Here is a 19113-nt window from a genome sequence, read left to right on the forward strand (position 1 = left end):
GTAATTATCAGTTTTCACCCATATCCTATTAGCTCATATTATGCAGTATTACCATTCATGGGCTGATATGATATAACCATCATCATCTTAATGACTTTTGCAAAAGATTAGTTTTGTACCACCATGTTCATAGAAACAATTAGTCCTGCAGTACAACTAAAAATCACTATAAATCAGAAATAACATGCAGTTAGAATTCTTGGAAAGTTTTCCTGTTAACTGCATCAAACTTGCAGCAAAATTCAGATGGTGCCAAGTCCATTGTTAATGTTCCTCAGTACCCAGGACACTTCTGGCTTAAAACTGCAGCTATCTGTAATGCCATAGCTAGCCCCATCCCTTAGTTCCTGTGTAGAGGAGCTGCGCCGTGCTGGGTTTCAAACAAAAGGATTTCAAAGGATCATTCTTCACATAGGAATATGGGGCCCTGAATGCTGATCAGAACAAAGAGCTGCCGGTTGCAGCTATGAGTGGGCTCTGTGTCGTGCGATAGGTAGATGTAAAGTTAAAATAAAGTTAGTTGCTTAACATGAGCTTTGTGTGTGTTAATGTGGAGAACAATAGAGTCTCCACTCAATTCTTATTACGCAACTTATCATATTTTTAAATTTGCCTTTGAATCTCTTATCTGCATAGCAAATCAACATACAAGCTTACAGTGAAACTCTCGGTACCATAAGAATTACTAACAATCTTAACAGAAAAACAGTGAACTTCTCAAAGTCAAAATGCCTTTCGCCAAAATGCTTCCTGGCTGGATTTTTATTTTTACAGGTCCCTTTTGCAGCACTTGTTAACAAAGCAGCAATTCTGAGCAGCAAAGGAATTATTGCCGTGGACAGCTCCTGAATACTCACTGAATCTCTCTTCTATTCCTGTTCATAAGATTTTTGTGAACAGACCAGGATTATCTCAAATTGATTATTCAAAATTATTTGCCTAATAACTTCTGTGAAGAGATCTTGTTCTGTAGCTTGTCCACAAGCAACTGTGTTGTAAATAGACAATGTATTTGTGATATAACAATTTGAAATTTGCTTTCCACAAATATGCTGCAATCTTTGCTTAAAATTCATAATTTTGATGAATTTTCCTTCCTGTACACACACACACACACACACACACACACACACACACACACACACACACACCAAAATAATTTAGTGCCTTAGACATACCTCCTGCAATTCATTAACTTCAACAGGTTTTGGATACAGCACTTAAACATCTGATTGAATAATAAGCTTTTTTATAATTCTCATTGTCACATCATCTAAGCACTGTGAAGATAGTTTCAGAAAATATCATTAGGTTGCCAACTTTCACAATTTTATCAGGAGCCTTGTAATATTTTGTGTTAAAGTCCAAGACCCTGAAGTCATGTGAATACACAAAAATCTTAATATTTTGTTTAAAAAATAAGTTTCTAGTCCTCCTGGGTGCAGAGAGGCTTGCAAATGTGCAGCCTAAAATCTCCAAAATAGCCAAATTAAATTAATTAAAATAAAAAGCCAGAAGGCCAATCAATCCAATTTTTTAAAATCTCATTTTCTTAGGGGCTAGACTCGATTTTTGAATACATGGAGTTGGCAATACCGCAACACAAACACACCTATTTCTATTTAATCCCACATACACCTCTACCCCGATATAATGCTGTCCTCTGGAGCCAAAAAAATTGTACCGCGTTATAAGTGAAACCGCGTTATATCGAACTTGCTTTGATCCACCGAACTGTGCAGCCCCGTCCCCCCCGGAGCGCTGCTTTACCGCGTTATATCCGAATTCGTGTTACATCGGGTTGCGTGATATTGGGGTAGAGGTGTATATTTTGCTGGGCTGGTTCTAAGCAATATTTAGACACTACCTTGTGCTACCACTGAACTAGCTCAACTGAATGTTCAGTAAAAGAATGACCAGTGGCACTGGAAGTTACAGGTCTCTTCAGTCTGTTGGAAATTGGCAGCAGTTCACAGTTGCCCACTGAGCATCATTAAAACCTGTGTCCAGGTTTCTTCTGCTGGGTCACAAGGCAATCACTGTGAGATTACTATTTGCACAGTTTGATGATCTGAGACCAATACTGAGTGGAAAAACATCCAAACTCCCGCTGCAGGGCTGCCACCACCATGGTTAAGTTGGCATTTCCATTGTGTGTGTTTATTTACTGGATATGATGTAGTTCTTCGAGCTGGATTCTGTTCAGATGTGGTAGCTCTTTTCTTTAGTGACAAAAACTAATCTAAGTTAACAAGATACTGCACTTTTTTTTTTTACTCAACAGAGTAGGAGGAAACCCCAATATCACCTAGTTTTTAGATTACATTTTATGTAGCTGCCAAAGCACATGCATTTCAGATGAGGTTTTGAGGAGGGAGGGGGTTGTGTGGAAGGAATGAACAAGTCTGGATGGAGAAGGGATTAACTATTTCGTAACTTTCTTCTTTCTCTATCTTCCACAGGCCAGTGAAGTAAGTGGCAGTTTTTCTAGTGACCTCATTGAGGGCAGAATCCTACCCCCTGTCCCTACACAACTCTCCTCTGCCCCTGCTTTCCGTTCTCTGTCACACTGCTCCCCTCAGGGTCCTCCCGGGGACATAATGGTGTCATGTTGAAATGTTTTCAAAATCATTGTTTATGGTTTACTACAGTAGAGGCCCCTGCTGAGATCAAGGCTACACTGTGCTGGGTGCTGTACTAACACAGTGACAGCAGTCCTTCTGCAAAGCATTTACAATGTAAATAGATGAGACAGACAGAACTGAGGCTCAGAGAGATTAAGAGACTTGCCCAAGGTCACACGGAATGTCTGTGGCAGAACTGGGAATTTGCACCTACATTTCTTGAACCACAAAGAGAAAGAAATTCAGAGTTAAGGGGTTCATAGCCCTGAAGTCAAAACCTCTCTGATAAGGCAGTGCAGCCAAAATGGACCCACAAATCTGAGGCCGCTATATGCCACAAGGAAAATGCTTCTCAGCAAGCGTGTGGATAGGCCTATTATTGTTTCAAATCTGTATGTGAATCCATTACAGGTGAATTATTCCAGATGCACAACCCCGCAGCGAACTCCTGTTTATCTCCAGAACATATACAGCTTCATTGTAAACTTGCCCACATTCTCAAGAAAAGAGACTTCAACTCTGCCCTGGAGGGACCACTAAGAGGGCAGCTTTGTTAATGTGTGCATTCAACAACTAGTCCTTCTGCTGAGATAGGCAAGCAAGGGAGCCCGGTAATACCCATTAGAAGGTTGGCTTTCATCATGTGGACAACCTGCCCAATGGGATTTGGACTGGGATCAAATTCAGTTCATGTATGTTACTAAACAGCCTTTAGACTGGAAAGGCTTTTTGGTACTACTGACCCAAGCTAGATATTAGCTGGTAACCTACAGGTTCTGTTACTCAGGAATGGATCCCCTTAAGCCATCCAGTCCTTTGCAATTGTAACTGAGTTCTGTATCACGTTTGCCGCAATATCTCCATCCATCTGTCAAGAAGGGCAGAAGCATGTAACATCACCAGTATTTAGAGACTATATTGTGCCAAAATGCCTAAACGCACTGAGGCTAAGGCAAAGATGACTTGTTACATTTAATCTCATTCTAAATACATGGGTTGTTTTTTTTAAATTTAAAACAACATACATTCACGCCTCCAAAGATTAGCTGAAAAGCTTTGCTGGAGTTCAAATCTCATTAGTTTAACTACTTGGGGTCAGATTCATGGCCATTTGTCTCTCATACACTGCATGGGAACATTGTGCCAAATTGCTACATTTATTTTAACCGTACTTGGAAACTATTCTGCAAAACAAATTAAACTATGGGGGGGGGGGGGGGGAAATGACCAAGCATACTCTGTTAGAAGAAAGCTGAGATGATTGCGGAAGAGACTATTTAGTTATTTCAACTTAATTAATAACTAAACACCACTCTCCAAAGCTCTAGGCGCCCTAACATGCCGGTAATACAATTAAATCTCAGCAGCATTAAAATAATCAATTCAACAGAAGCTCAACCAGCCACCTACAAAAACTCCTTTCCACCCCTTTATTGGTACTAGAAGCAAACCCTGAGCCTCCTCCTAAAACCCTGTCAAACAAACGTCTTTCAATAAGATCTTGAATGCTTCAGAATGCTATTTTAACAGCATCAGCAAGAGAGAACAGAATTCTCTTCTAAGAGACAGTGTGTTCTAGTGGGGGAGGGTCCTGTCATGGGACTCTGGATAACTGAGCTGTATTCCCAGTTCTGCCACTGGTCTGAATCACCTTCCCGCTCCGTGCCTCAGTTTCCCCAACTGTAAAATGGGGATAATGATGCAGACCTCCTTTGTAAAGCACTTTGATATTTACGGACGTACACTGCTATATAAGAGCTAGGTATTATTACTACTATTAATCCGGTCAAAGCAGAATGTACTTATTTCCCTATACTACCTTAGAATGTATAGTGAACTCCTCAAATACTCGTCTAGTAAGGCTTATACATGATAGGCAATGGGAACACGTATTTTTTTCTGTGTATGATGAGAACTCATACTGTAATTCTCCACTGGTTATTCTGGGCATATTGGAACCCAAAATACTGCAGAGAAATTACAGTGGCACATTCCAATGCTGCTGCAGGTGAATTTTGATTGGTATTTCTATTATAATTCCCTATTTACATTGCCATAATATATAAACATATACTCCTAATGCTCAAGGCTGTGCGCTACTCAGAGAACATAATGGTCTCTGTAGTACCCTTTCTCTAACTTATTGTTATAAGGCACTTCGGAATAACTGGAGTATGAAGGGAGCTATATAAACCTAATTTTATTCTATTTTCAGGGTTCATAATCAGGCCATAAAATTCTTCTCTGGTTACAATTCAGAGTATAAGATTCCCATCCTCATACCCAATTAATTTCATTTCACAAATACCCTTGGGATTGGCAAAACAAAAATCTACCCCCCACCCTCCGCCCCAAACCACTCCTTAAGATCCATTTCTACTGAAACACCAGTAAATTGCTAGGCAGGGGCAGCTGAGGGCAGCTGATAGTTATTCAAAGGAAGAATATCTGGAATTCATATTTCATCTTCTCTACCTATCTGTCTGATTAGACTGTAAGCTCCTGGGGCAAGGACGGTGTCCTGCTTTGTGTTTGGAAGGCACCTAACACATTGTGAGGACTGCCACAGTACAAATAATTATGTAAACTTGTTATGATGCCTTTTGCTAGCACAAAGAACCCAGGAAACTGACTTCTATTTATCCCAAGAAGAAGTAAAAACACGGGCATTATCATCAATAAACATTTATATAAAGGTAACACCCAATGGTCTTAGTGGGATGGGGAGCTGAGTGTACTACAAACAGACAAGAGACAACCCCTCCCCTGGAGATCTTACAGAACTAAAAATCATCTCCTCTCCACCAAAATCCATGCCTATTTGATCCTTGGCCTCTCTTCGGAGATCCACTCTGGGCTAGGCCTCCCAACAAGGGTACCAGTTGGTATGAATGTTAATGGCTGCTTTTATGATATAGATTAAGGGCCACTAAACTCATATTCCGCCTAGGCCAGCAAACAAACATCAGTACCAACTTTCGGTCACAAACAACAGAGATATCGTTTACAACTATCTCCTCCTTACATGCCCCAGTCCTGAGAGGCATGAACTACCTGACAACAGCTTCTGAGCATCTTTCAGGACCAGGTGCTAAATCCAACAGAATAAGCTCGAAAGGTTCCTTACAATTGCTTTCAGTTGATCTTTCACAAGTCTGCTTTGCAGGTGAAATATAATAAACATAAATGCTGCACATATAGTAGCATCCTTTCCTCTCACGTAAGGACCTTCTGCTCCTACCAGCACTGCTCGGATTGCCAAAATTCAGACAAACGCCACGTCCCTCTGCCCAGGACCGGCTCCAGGGTTTTTGCCGCCCCAAGAGGCGGGGGGGGGGGAGGGGAAAGCCGCGATCGCAATTGCGATCGGCGGCACTCCGGCGGCAGCTCCACCGCACCGCTTTCTTCTTCGGCAGCGGTAATTCGGTGGCAGGTGCTTCCCTCCGAGAGGGACCCGCCTCCAAATTGCCCCGAACAGCCCAACCTGCTGCCCCTTCCCCTTGGCCGCCCCAAGCACCTGCTTGCTGGGCTGGTGCCTGGAGCCGGCCCTGCCTCTGCCTGGAGCCTGACTGTTTTGCTCAACTGTTCTCTGCAGACAGCAAAGTCGCTTTGAACTTCTATTCCAGGAAACAAATTGGATCCTATTTAAGTGCTCTCAATCGGTCTGTGTAAGAGAAGGGAAAAGTTCAAAGCACCCCAAGCCACCCATAAAGCCCAGATAGACGTACAGACCAGCCACACGCTCCAATCAATGATGATGATATACCAAGGGTGAAACTGCCTTTGACTTCAATAGGGCCAGGATTTCACCCCAAGTGTTTTGTTTTGTTCTGTTTGTTTAATATTTCCTGCTGCGGGGGGAAATAGATGAATAGGTGTGGTGAGAGGATCAAAAGGAAAGGGGGTAAAAGAAAAGTGTGGGCAGGGGGAGAGGAAAGTGGGTATCATGACAAGAAGTAAATACAGAGAAGAGAAAGGGGAAATAAAGGAGTAGAGGAGGAAGAAAGGAACAGAGTGGGAGGATAAAGTGAAGGGAATGATGAGAGTCAAGCTACTGGCCAAGCCAAAAGAGTGACTGTTATCCTGAAAACATTTCCATTTTAAAAAGAGTATCAATAATTTGCACTTCCAAGATCCAATCCTGCAGCAGGATTCATGATGGCCCCTGCGGAATCCCACTGAAGCTCTTGGGCATCCGACTGCAGGATAGGGTCCTACGATTTGCATTTCTTCACAATGTTGAGTGACAGGACAATCTGCGGTGCTAGAATGGCTAGCTGCTGAGAAATTTCAGCAATGTAACTATGGGGTAATTTGTTTTAGGAATATTTCCTTTCCCACAAGTATTAGGAGGATGTCTTTTTTTCTGAATGAAAATACCATTTAGCTTTTATATTGCACTTTTCATCCATACATCTCAAAGTGCTGAACAAAAGAAGTCAGTCTTGTTATCCACATTGTAGAGATAGGGAAACTGAAGAACCAAAAGATGAAGTATCTGGCCCAGAATCTCATAATAAGCCCATGGCAGAGCCAGGAATAAAACCCACATCTCTTGAACCCTACCTAGACCACTACCCTGTCAACTGGTCATGTCTACACTGCATTGTAAATCGGGGTCTGAGACACCTGGGATTGTGGACTCGGTGTTTTCAAGCCTGCACTTGAGTGTCCACAGTGTGGATCTGGGTCTCACAACCTTGCTAGTACATCCATACTGCACTACGCAGAGCTTCTGACTTGGGTCTGGGGCTTGAGTGGTGTCCACACGCCAAAACAACAGGGCTTGGATCCAAGTCGCAGTGTGACTTGGGGCCTGACCAACCCCACTAGCGGAGACCTTGCATCCAGGGCCTGAGTGCTTGCTGACCCGAATCAGATTGATTTGCACGTGGACGGAAGGGGGAGCTTGGGCTTAAACTTGAGTGAGAACCCAGGCTTAGTGTGCAGTGAAGACATACCCACTGCCTCTCAAGGCCCCAGAAACTTCGTTCAGACTACATAAGATTAGTTAAATTTATCTTTGATTTTTTTTCTTAAATAGTACATCAATAATGCAACACAGACATTAACATAATAGTAATAAAAGAACCTAATTCTGCTTTTTTCTACCCCAAACTACTTTCTAAAGCAGATTTACATCTCAAAAATGATCTGAATTTAGAGATTCTCATTAGAACAGGATTCATTTAGAGACTCCCGAGTGTGCTTAGTGCTCCGTTCACACGACCCTCAGCTGACTGGCATTCCCCAGTGTAACCAAGGCGCGCTTTCGATGAGCCATTAAAATACACTCCCGAGCATGGCTTAATGCAACATTAGCCTCTAGCAGCAGCATTAAGAATTCCAGACACTATGGTGAAAAATAAAAAACAGCAGATTTTAGCAATAGACAGGAGCTGGCGGAGATTATTGGGCGCGGGTACCATAAAAATCACAATTAGGGATACACTGAAAGGCACTCCATGACCCCACCCCATGGATTGGCCAATAAAGCATTTGTTAACGACTTGCAAGTACTCTAAACCCAAAGTGGGAACGTTTTCCTATACATCAGTGGACTTTTTCCTTGAAAATAACAGCTGAAATATTCAGCACTACTGCAATCTACCAACCCTTTGTATTTGTTCTCGCAGAAAGCTGCTTATAGTGCCAGTTGGCTTCCATCCAGGGAATGAACCTATGGGAGTTTTACCTGCATGCTGCCGAGGCTCCCTCTCCTGCTACTGTTTTGACTCTCGCCCGTGGTGCCAGCACTGTAGCAGATGGCATCAAACCCCAAAATTCCTCCAACACAGTCACCGATGAGGCACACCTGCAGGAATAGGAGATTTCATGTGAGTCAGACAGAGTGATATTTATCAGCCAGAGTCACGGACTCAAAACAGGAGGCAAGGGGGGGGGTGGCGTCATGGAGCCTGATTACAGCTCCCTGGTCCTGGGGACTAGCCTGCAGCAGCCGAGGGTTGCAAAGTTTTTGGTGGATCCCATTACAGTGCGGGATAGATATAGCCACTTTGCCACTCCTCCTCTCCCCACCAACACACACCCTATGCCAAAGGCTGGCACAGGGGCTGCCTCCATCAGCTTTACACCAGAAGGGAATTCCCCAGCACTAGCCGCAATCCCTGCTGGCTCCTTAAAGCCAGAATCCAGCACAAAGGGTCTGGATCCCTAAAGAACCTGGCTGATCATGCTTCACTCCATTTAATGCACCCCGCAGACACAGGTTGGGTTGTTCATTTCTTCCCAGATATCAAGAGGGTTCTCAACTGGATTTCTAGCAAAGATTTGCAAGCAGAAATACGCTGTCATTCACTGGTCAAAGCAAGTGACCCAAACTGTGAAATGAAGTACCAATGGACAGATTTCACACAGGTATATACTTTCTTATGATTCAGACTATAGCACTAGGGTGAGATTGTAGCGTTTAGGGAAACTGAATTCACTAGCGTGGTGGCAGAGATTTGTAATTTTTCCCATCTCTCTATAATCCCACACTCTTATTTGACAGAGTTAAGGTTGTTCAAGTGTATTTCCCCACAAAATTGCAACATAAGCAACAGTCACACCCAATACAATACCCACCCCCAGGCATGAATTTCCCCACTACGATCATGACTAGAGTTGGTCAGGGATTTTTCAACAAAACTTATTTTTGGTCCAAAATAAATGCAGATGCATCAACACCGAAACTGTATGTGTGAACAGATGAGTTTAGACTTAACTTTTGTCGGGAAGGTTCCTTGGGTCCAGAATGGAATTTCTGGTCAGAACCACAAAGAGACAGAGAGAGGGTGGGCAACTCCCCTCCCGCCCCTGAGAATAGTCAATAGCCCAGTGGTAATGGATGCAGGAGACTCAGAATCTGTCTACACTGGCAGAGTTACAGCGCCAGCAGGTTCAGCGCCGCTCAGAGAATGCTGAAGGGATTGTGTGCACAATAGCATGTTCACATTTGCGGCACTTGCAGCAGTATGCGGAGGAGTGCCCTCTAGGCAGCTATCCCACAGAGCATCTCTTCCTCTTCTGCCGCTAGGGGTTGTGGGAAGGCGGAGGGGGCCACAGGGCATCCTGGGTCCTGTCCCAATATCCTGTGATGCATTGCTTCGCATCCTAGCAATCCCTGTGCTTCCGTCCGCATTTGGTGCCATCTTTCAACGGTTTGTGTACTGCGCGCTTTGCCTCTTTGGTCTGCAGGAATGGATCCTGCACTATTGACCAATATGCTGCTCACTCTCACTAACATGTCACGAGTGGCAGTGGAGTTATTCCTTAAACTACAAAAAGGCAAGAGTAGTTCAACATTGATCTCATCAGGCATGGCAGCTACAACACAAGATTGCTTGTGGCGTTCACAGAGGTGCTGACCACAGTGGAATGCCGCTTTTTGGGCTCAGGAAACAAGCATTGAGTGGTGGGATCACATCGTCATGCAGTGGCTGCAGAACTTTCGGATGAGGAAAGCCACATTGATGGGACTGTGTGATGAGCTCACGCCAGCCCTGCAGCACAAGGACACGAGAACAAAAGCTGCCCTGCTGTTGGAGAAGCGCACAGTGATTGCACTGTGGAAGCTGGCTACTGCAGACTGCTACCGATCGGTCGCTAACCAGTTCGGAGTGGGAAAGTCGACGGTTGGACTTGTGTTGATGGAAGTGTGCAGGGCCATTAATTGCATCCTGCTCCGAAAGACCGTGGCTCTGGGCAACGTGTGTGACATTATGGAAGGCTTTGCACAAATAGGCTTCCCTAACTGCGGAGAGGCGATAGATGGCACGCATATTCCAATTCTGGCACCAGACCACATAGCCACCGAGTACATTAATCGGAAGGGGTATTTCTCTATGGTTCTCCAGGCGCTTGTGGATCACCGTGGGCATTTCACGGACATTAACGCAGGCTGGTCCGGAAAGGTGCATGACACACGCATCTTTCGGAACACTGGCCTGTTCAGGAAGCTCCAAGCAGGGACTTTCTTCCCAGACCATAAGATAGCCGTAGGGGAAGTCGAAATGCCCATTGTGATCCTGGAAGACCCTGCCTATCCCTTAATGACGTGGCTTATGAAGCCATACATGGGGCAACTTGACAGCAGCAAGGAGCTGTTCAACAACAGGCTGAGCAAGTGCAGAATGACTGTGGAGTGTTCTTTGGCCATTTAAAGGCCCGCTGGCGCTGCCTCTGTGGGAGGCTGGACCTGGCTGATGACAATATTCCTATACTTATAGCCGCGTGCTGTACGCTCCATAATATTTGTGAAGGGAAGGATGAAAGCTTCACTCAGGGCTGGACCGCTGAGGCTCAGCGCCTAGAGGATGAATTTGAACAGCCAAAGACCAGGGCTATTAGAGGGGTGCAGCGCAGGGCCATAAGGATCGGGGATGCCTTGAGGCAGCAATTTGAAGTTGTAAGCCACTAATATTTGTTGCTATGCTCGGGAGTGCAGTGCTTGTAATTCTAGGAGGTGATTGTGATTGGTGCAGACTATGCACGATGAAGGTTTAAGAAAATTGCCTGTTGCTTTGCAGGGCTCTGTTTGCTTTCAATTAATAGAATAAAGATAGCTTTCAAACCAAAACAATTCTTTTATTAAACCACCACCACCAGTGGACAGAGACAAAAAACAACAACATATCAGCACTGAGGGGGATGGGGGAAGGGAGGGTCACAGGAGGAGGTGGGGTCCCGGGACAGTTAAAGACTTGTGTATGTCCAGGTATCATATCCAACCTTCTCCTTTAGAGTACAATGCAGCAGGTGCTGTACTTCAGCAGGGCTAAACTGCAGAGGGATGGGTGTTGAGTGCAGTGGGTACTGAAAGTCCTTAGTGCTGGACTGTGACAGGGGAGCAGCCATTAACATTCATACCAACTGGTACCCTTGTTGGTATGAATAACACCTGTGTTGCCGGTGTCTGGGGGGCGACAGCAGCTGCAGGGGAAGGCGGGCACAGAGCTGCTCAGTTTGCAGTGCTAGTAGCACCTGGAGCGTGTCCACTTGGTGCTCCATAATGTTTAAGAGCCGCTGCGTGGCTTTGTTCTGGCGCGCTGCGTTCTCCTTTCGATCCCTCTTCTCGCTGTCCCGCCACTCTTTCAATTCTTGTTTTTCGGCCGCAGAGTGCATCAGGACATCACGCAGAAAGTCCTCTTTAGTTCTTCGGGGCCGCTTTCTCATTCTGCACAGCTGTTCAGCCGGCGATAACAAAGAGGGAGGCTGGGTTCCCAAGGTAATCTCTGTGAAGCCAAAATGCAACCTTTTACAGAAGCAGTATTGTTTGCAACACACAGATCACTGATTCAGTGATTTAAAACACAGCCACTATTCACAGACCTGTCACTAACTGGCTGACCCCAGGCAAACACACATGAGCCACAAGACCCCCAAAATGGTGAGTAACCGCAGGGGCAGGGGAAATCAGTGTTCCAGGACCGTACTATACACTGGGCACATGGCTCTTGGGGGGAGCCAGCACTGGGGGGGGGGGAGCTTATAATAATTCCTGTCCCCACATTTTCCACAGGCTGTGTTCATTATGGAAGATATCCCCTGCTGAGGTGAACAGGGAGTCAAGGGAGGGTTTTCTCCAAGACTGCGGCTGCCGCCCTGGCCCTTATGCAGCTCGCCTGTGTGCAGCAATGGTCCCCCCACACCCTGACGGCAGAGCGGCGCAGGAAAGATACTGTTAATGGAGCAAGAAACAAAGCAGCTCTGCCGAAGAACCTACGACAGCGGACTGCCCAGTATCTCCATAAGAGTTTTGTGGAGATCTCTGAGGCAGATTCCCGTGAAGTGAGGGAGTCCATCAACATCCTGTTCCGCCGCTCAAACTAGGCATGTGGTGGTATGCGCATCGTACAAACACAAGCCTGCTTTCTGCAACCCTCCTACCCCCCAAAACTCACTTCAGCCATTCCCAAAAATTAAAGCCACTTACCGGGGCCTCCTCTCCTGTTTGCGCTTCTCCAAGCTCTGACAGCTGAGATAGGCTAGCCTCCTCCAGGGTAGAAAAGAGCTCCTGGCTGCATGCATCTCTGACCTCCGAGTCGTCCTCTGCCTCTGGGTCCCCCTCCCCATCCTCGTCCAAGATTTCCTCCTCCTGGCTCGGTCCACTCTCGACTGGCACACGAGACACCGAAGTATCCACAGTGGCCTTCGCAGCGGAGGTGGGGTCGCCACCGAGTATCGTGTCCAGCTCTTTGTAGAACTGGCAGCTTGTGGGCGCAGCACCAGAGCAGCAGTTTGCCTCTCGCGCCTTATGGTAGGCATTCCGCAGCTACTTCACTTTGACCCTGCACTGCAGTGTGTCCCGGTCATGGCCCCTTTCTGTCATTCATTGTGAAATCTGTCTGTAGGTATCATAATTCCTACGGCTGGAGCGCAGCTGGGACTAGACAACCTCCTCTCCCCAAATGCTGATGAGGTCCAGCAGCTCGGCATTGCTCCAAGAGGTGGATCGCCTGGTGTGTGAAGCTGGCATGGTCACCTGGAAAGATGCACTGAGACCGCTGCACGCGTCACCGAGCAAACATTCCAACATTTCAAAATTCCCAAGGAATTTAAGGGGTGGGGCTCCCGGTTGGTCACCTGAGGGCAGGGCAGTAGAATTCAAACCGATGACCAAAGGCAAGAACCAGAGGCAAGAACAGGCATTGTGGGACACCTCCTGGAGGCCAATCGCAGCGCTGTAACCGACCAGGGTGTCTACACTGGCACTGCAGTGCTGTACCCCCGGCACAGAAAGCTGTACACCTCTCGTCGGGGTGGGTTTTTTACAGTGCTGCTACTGCGCACTTTCTGCGCACGAAGTGGCTTGGCAGTGTGTACACCTTGGGAGTTACAATGCAAAAAACTGCTTTACTGCGCAGAAACTTGCTAGTGTAGACAAGGCCTCAGATTCAAGTCACTGCTCTGAACCAAGCAACACAGGGCTCTCCCACATCCCAGGTGAGTTTTTAACTTAAAAATAGTATCCCCTCTGATGCACACCACAAAGAACTGAAAATCCACCTGGCTACACCGAACCTTAACAATACATTAACAGAATGTTTTGTGAAGGATTAATGGCATCTCATTGCACTTACCATGACAACTCTCATCTTGATGATGATTATTAGTGTTAGAGTAGCACTTAGAGTATGTACATCTACACTTGGAGCTAGAGGAGTGAGTCCCACCTCAAAGAGACATACCTGCATTAGCTCGATGAGAGCTAGTTTGCTAAAAAGAGAATGTCACTATAGTGGCATGAGTGGCAGGTGGGGCTAGCCACCCTGAGTACATGCCTGTGGTCTCAGATGGGCACATAGTCTGGATAGCTAGCCCTCCCACTGTAAGAGTAAGGCAGTCCTTTGCCCCAAAGAGTTTGTAAAGTAAGTAAACAAGAGAGGCAAGGGTGGGAGAGGAAACTGAGGCACAGACACATTAAGTGACTTGCCCAGGTCACACAGCAGGTCAGTGGCATAGCTAGGAATAGAACTGAAAGCCCGACTCCCGGTCCAGTTTCACTGAATTATACTGTACATATTTTATAACTAGAGACCTATATATTTAGAGGTGAATTTGATGGTTTTATCCAGTTGCCAAAATGGAGGACTATGAACAATACAACATTTTCGTTCTAATGATATCAGCACTTTTCCTGTGCGGTGGAAACATGCAAAATATACTGAGATTGTTTACACCATCCCAGGTGAATTATCAATAGATGTTTTTCAAAAAAAAGGCCTTTTGTGTAGCTTTGGCCTAAAGAAAAACAAACCTCTTAACATTCAGTTTCTACTGGAAGAGATCTGTTTTTATAATTATCTCTGTAATTGGTATAATTTTTCTTCTCATAATCTCACCTTTCATAACGTTCTGACATAATAGCCGGGGTTTGTTTTTTTTAAAAGCTCCAAGCAAGAACATTTTTACTACGGATATTAAACTGGCTCCAAACCAAATTTCAGCTTAAAAAACTGATATGCCACAGTATAATCCTATTATTGTTATGAAAAAAATAATTTGTTTGTGTAATAAGACTCATGCTTTCCTCAGAAGATTACACTGTACCCTCAGATTAAAAATCTTTTCTTCTTTCAGAGCCTTTGAAACCTCACTGTACTTAAAACAACTGTATCTATCTAGACCTTTAAAGGCCCATCACAAATGTATATAAGCACTTCACACTCAGTAATAAATGTATCCTCAAAAAGGTAGAGAAGTATTAGTAACCCCATTTAGAGACCAGGTAGCTACAGGAGAGTGGTGCTCCCAAACCCAATCAACTCCACGCAAGTCTTTTAGATGATTTAATTGGTATTTGTATCAGGCCCAGAGAGATTGAGTGATTTGCCCATGGTCACACAAGGGAATCTGTGGCAGAGCCAAAATCTGAACCCAGATCTCCTGAGTCCTCAATCATAAGATCATGATTCCTCCCTGTGGTTTTACTGACACCGTGACAAAAGAGGGAGATACCAGTACTTAAATGTTTGATTCCCTATGTCTAATCAGAGACGTGCTGAGGTCCCTCAACTCCCATCATCTGCAAAGGGGTTATACGAATTTAGGAATTGGACTGGCTGGGAGAGAAGGTACAACTAGAGCTGAGCAAATTTTTCAGCTGAAACTTTTTCTGATGAGAATTGCAGATTCAGCCACACCAAAACATTTTATGAATGTGTGTTGGTTTTGCCGAATTGTTCACTTTGGAGTGGTGATGGAGGGTGCAGGGGGAGGGGCAGAGAGAACAAGTCAGAAAAAAAAATCAAAACGTTTTGTTTTGGCATTTGCAACACGAAGTGTTTCCGATTTTGTTCAACCCACAACAAATGTTTTCTTCAGGTTTTCAATTTGCTGACAAATTTCTATATTTTAGTTTTTGGTCTGACCCCAAATATTTATTTTAAACTTTTTTAAATTGCCAATGAAGCAAAAATTCTATTGTTCTCAAACCTTTAGGTCCAGTGCTTTCTATTCACTGCATGAGTTACCAGCTCAAACTGACCCTGCTCAGGTTTCAGGAAGCTCCTAGTTCACCCTGAGCATCCTCAGAGGCTTAACAGAGAGAATGTGAGTGAGGAAATATCTTTTATTGGACCAACTTCTGTTGGTGAAAGAAAGCTTTTGAACTCACACAGAGCTCTTCTTCATGTCTGGGAAATGTAAACAGACATTTTGCACTCCCATGCGAACACTGCTTCCTCTCATTTGCTGTGTCAGCCCCATACTAGTAACTTGATACACGCAAGGCAATGGCCTAAAATAATGGAAACTCGGCCTTGCCCAAAGCATTTTTCTTTGACGTAAGAGGAAATGGTCCTACCTGTCCATTAAAACCAGTCCCATCAGGAGACTTGAGAAATTCATTGTAAACTTGGTTGGCTCTGTTAATCACCATGGCAACTGCATCCTGGTACTGAGGGGAGGAAATGGCCAGCAAGGGCAAGGCAGCCAGCGGGATGTGGTCTTCACTACTGCTCAGGCAGTTCTCATCATAGCTGTAGGGATTCAGGCTGAAGAAGAAGATACGGTCGTCAGGAAAATGCAACAAAAGGAAGTGCACAATATTACAGCCCTAATGTGAGTGTATTAAACTGAAATGATCCTGGGCTACTCAGGTTTGGTACCAAACCCCGTCACCTTAAAACCCCATCTGTTTAAAAGCTACGCTTTCCTGATCTGTGTTATTGACACGGCTTTAGACTGTTAGAATGGAAGGAGTTTTTATAAATCTGATTTATGCTTCACCATTTATGCTCCTTATTTTTACTGCAGAAGCCGAGATAAATGCAAGAAGAAAACAGATTCGGTTTCTGGTTTTCATACATTAGCACAATACAACAGTTGATGGGATGCAGCTGCTGCACTGGAATATGAGTGTCTTCCAAATGAATGGTTCCCATTGAAATTATTTTAAAAAATACAGAAACATTTCTGTCAATGAGATTTTGTAAAGATTTGTATAAATTTTGGAGAAAATCTGACCTGACAATATTCCTTCCAAAAGACAGAACAAGATCAGCCTATTATCTGATCAATTACATAAAAGTAGTTTTAAAACATATGTCTTGAAACAACATTTAAACATTCACCTATTAGCATCATACAAAAGATTGTGACTGGCTTGAAAACAGATGTTTAGATTTACTAGGATACCAGTTTTATCTGAGGGTTTAGCTACATGGTGAGGTAATGTGCTCTACAGGGGTTTGATTTCTAAAGCGCACAAACATACTGTGTATTAATTTGGTCTGTGCAGAACCTGCTGGAATGCACTAAAGGTTCCTTAATGCACTTTAACGTAGCACTGTTTTAAACCCTCTATGTCTAGTCTAGATTTCATTTCTGCACATTTCCCAGTACCAACCTGTCAGTCATGCTTTGGATGATATTTAAAAGTGAAGGGGAAAAACAATTCCCAGAGAGCAGAAATTGCAAGTCATATCACCTCATGCCAGGTTCTCAGAATATATTTATGCACCTTTAGAGACTAATATAAGGTCAGAAGTACTTTGAAAATTAGGCTGGATTTCAGCCAAGGCTGCAGAGGTAGAAAACAAAGACTTTATAAATAAAAGTAGTTTGCACTTCCCATCCAAAGATCTCAGAGCGCTTTAATTAAACCTCACAACAAGACAGATAAGCATCACCATCGCACACATGGGGAAACAAGCATAGAGACGTGTAGGGTCAGATTTGGAAGTGAATTAGTTTAGACATTAAAAATAAACAGTATTTGTGATCTAGATGGTCAATCCCTGAAGTTTTCTATGATTAATTAAAAGACAACTAAGAGGAAGGGAACTAAACAAGCCCCACATCTGAGAAATAGGAGGCTACAGTGCTTGGGTAATCTACATCTGGTAATCAGACAGAAAAAGCAACCAGATCTCAGAGTAGAGCGATATGGAGAAGATACTTAAAAAGTTACCTGAAGTCTTTTCCAGTAACCAAAGTATAAAACACTAACTGGCCAAAATTACTGGGTTAGTTTTTGGACCTGCTGAGTGTGTATAAGTCAGGGAAAGACAGCAAAAAACAAAAAACAAAACAAAACACACAAAAATCTAATTCCTGCATAAACTTCAAATGACACCATTAATTATGCCATTGTTGTATGCGGTGTTGTTGTAGCCATGTCACAGCCAGGGTATAAGAGAGATAAGGTGGGTGAGGTAATATCTTTTATTGGATCAACTTCTGTTGGTAAGCGAGACAAGCTTTCAAGCTTACACAGAGCTCTTTGGGTCTGGGAAACGTACTCTGAGTGTCACAGCTAAATACAAGGTGGAACAGATTGTTTAGCATAAGTCGTTAACACATATTTCAAGGGACCATTCAAGGTGAAGTGGCCAACTAGCAATCCCCCCCACATGCATTCCATCAATCCCGTCCCCCCTCCCCACACACAAACTTTCCCCCACTATGATCAGAGGGGTGTTAATGGACAACTTCACCTTAAATGGCCCCTTGAAATGAAATGATATGATAGTAACTGAGGCTGAGATTTTCAAAGTAGCCTAAGGGCTTTAGACATACATTTTCCATTAATTGTAAGTGGCAGATCTGTGTGTAAATCTCCTAGACTACTTTGGAAACTTCAACCCTACAGTAAACTCTCTCCCTTTCTAGTAGTTCTCTCTCAAGTTGGGTTGACCTATGTAATTCTTTATAAGATACACTTATAATACCATAGCACTTCTGCAGCAGTACATACCCTTACACTTGCAGATCTCAAAGTGCTTGCCCCCATGAATCATGCCTTGCGCCACCCGAGAGGTCAATACAGTTATATCCCATTTTAGCCACTTGAATGCAGAATCGTATTCATCCTGGTGGCGGGGGGGCCTGCACATCTCATAATGCCACAGTTTAGATAGACGGAGAGAACTGCCAGCAACACAGAAACATGACCTTATGGGCTAACAACGCATGGAAATACTGCAGAGGATCCTATAGGCTGAACAAATGAATGCTGGAGTGGGTCAGTTGTACAGGAACAGGGGCATAGGAATTGCCAAACCGGATCAGACTCAAGGTCTCTCTAGTCCAATATCCTTTCTCTGACCGTTGCCAGGACCAGATGCTTTGGGAGAGAGTATAAGAACCCTGCAGCAGGCAGATGCGGGATGATTTTCTGCAATTGGTCTCTGCCTAATCTCTCATAGTAAGAGATTGGCTTAAGCCCTGAAGCATGAGCTTCAATATCCCTTCAAAGCTTCTGTTAGGATTATCTATTTTAATTCTGCATATTCTTGTGATCCATATAAATGTCCAATCCCTTTTTTTGACTCTTCCTAAATTCTTCATCTCAATGACCTCCTGCAGCTATGAGTTCCACAGCTCAATTATCCATTGTGTGAAAAAATATTTCGCTCTATCACTCTGTACTATGGCCTCTGTTTGAGGTATGTGGGGCTGGATTTCACCGCAAAAAGCTCAAAGAGTAAGGCTTTCTGGGGGAGGAGGGGAGTGAACGTGAAGTAAATTTCACTCAGATATG

General features: G+C 44.3%; 1 protein-coding gene across 6 annotated transcripts in view; it reads right to left on the reverse strand.

Moving 5' to 3' along the window:
* The window catches only part of PITPNM3 (PITPNM family member 3), a 357167-nt gene that overhangs the window by 50825 nt on the left and 287229 nt on the right, over positions 1-19113 (reverse strand). For all 6 annotated transcript variants that reach the window (XM_065573372.1, XM_065573369.1, XM_065573367.1 and 3 more), the window contains 2 exons: positions 15934-16123; positions 8320-8439 (listed from right to left, as the gene is read on the reverse strand). In XM_065573372.1, coding sequence (XP_065429444.1) covers positions 8320-8439; positions 15934-16123 — 310 coding nt within the window. The remainder of the gene's footprint in view (positions 1-8319; positions 8440-15933; positions 16124-19113) is intronic.

The sequence above is a fragment of the Chrysemys picta genome, chromosome 19 (genome assembly GCF_011386835.1).
Source record: "Chrysemys picta bellii isolate R12L10 chromosome 19, ASM1138683v2, whole genome shotgun sequence".
NCBI lineage: Eukaryota > Metazoa > Chordata > Testudines > Emydidae > Chrysemys > Chrysemys picta.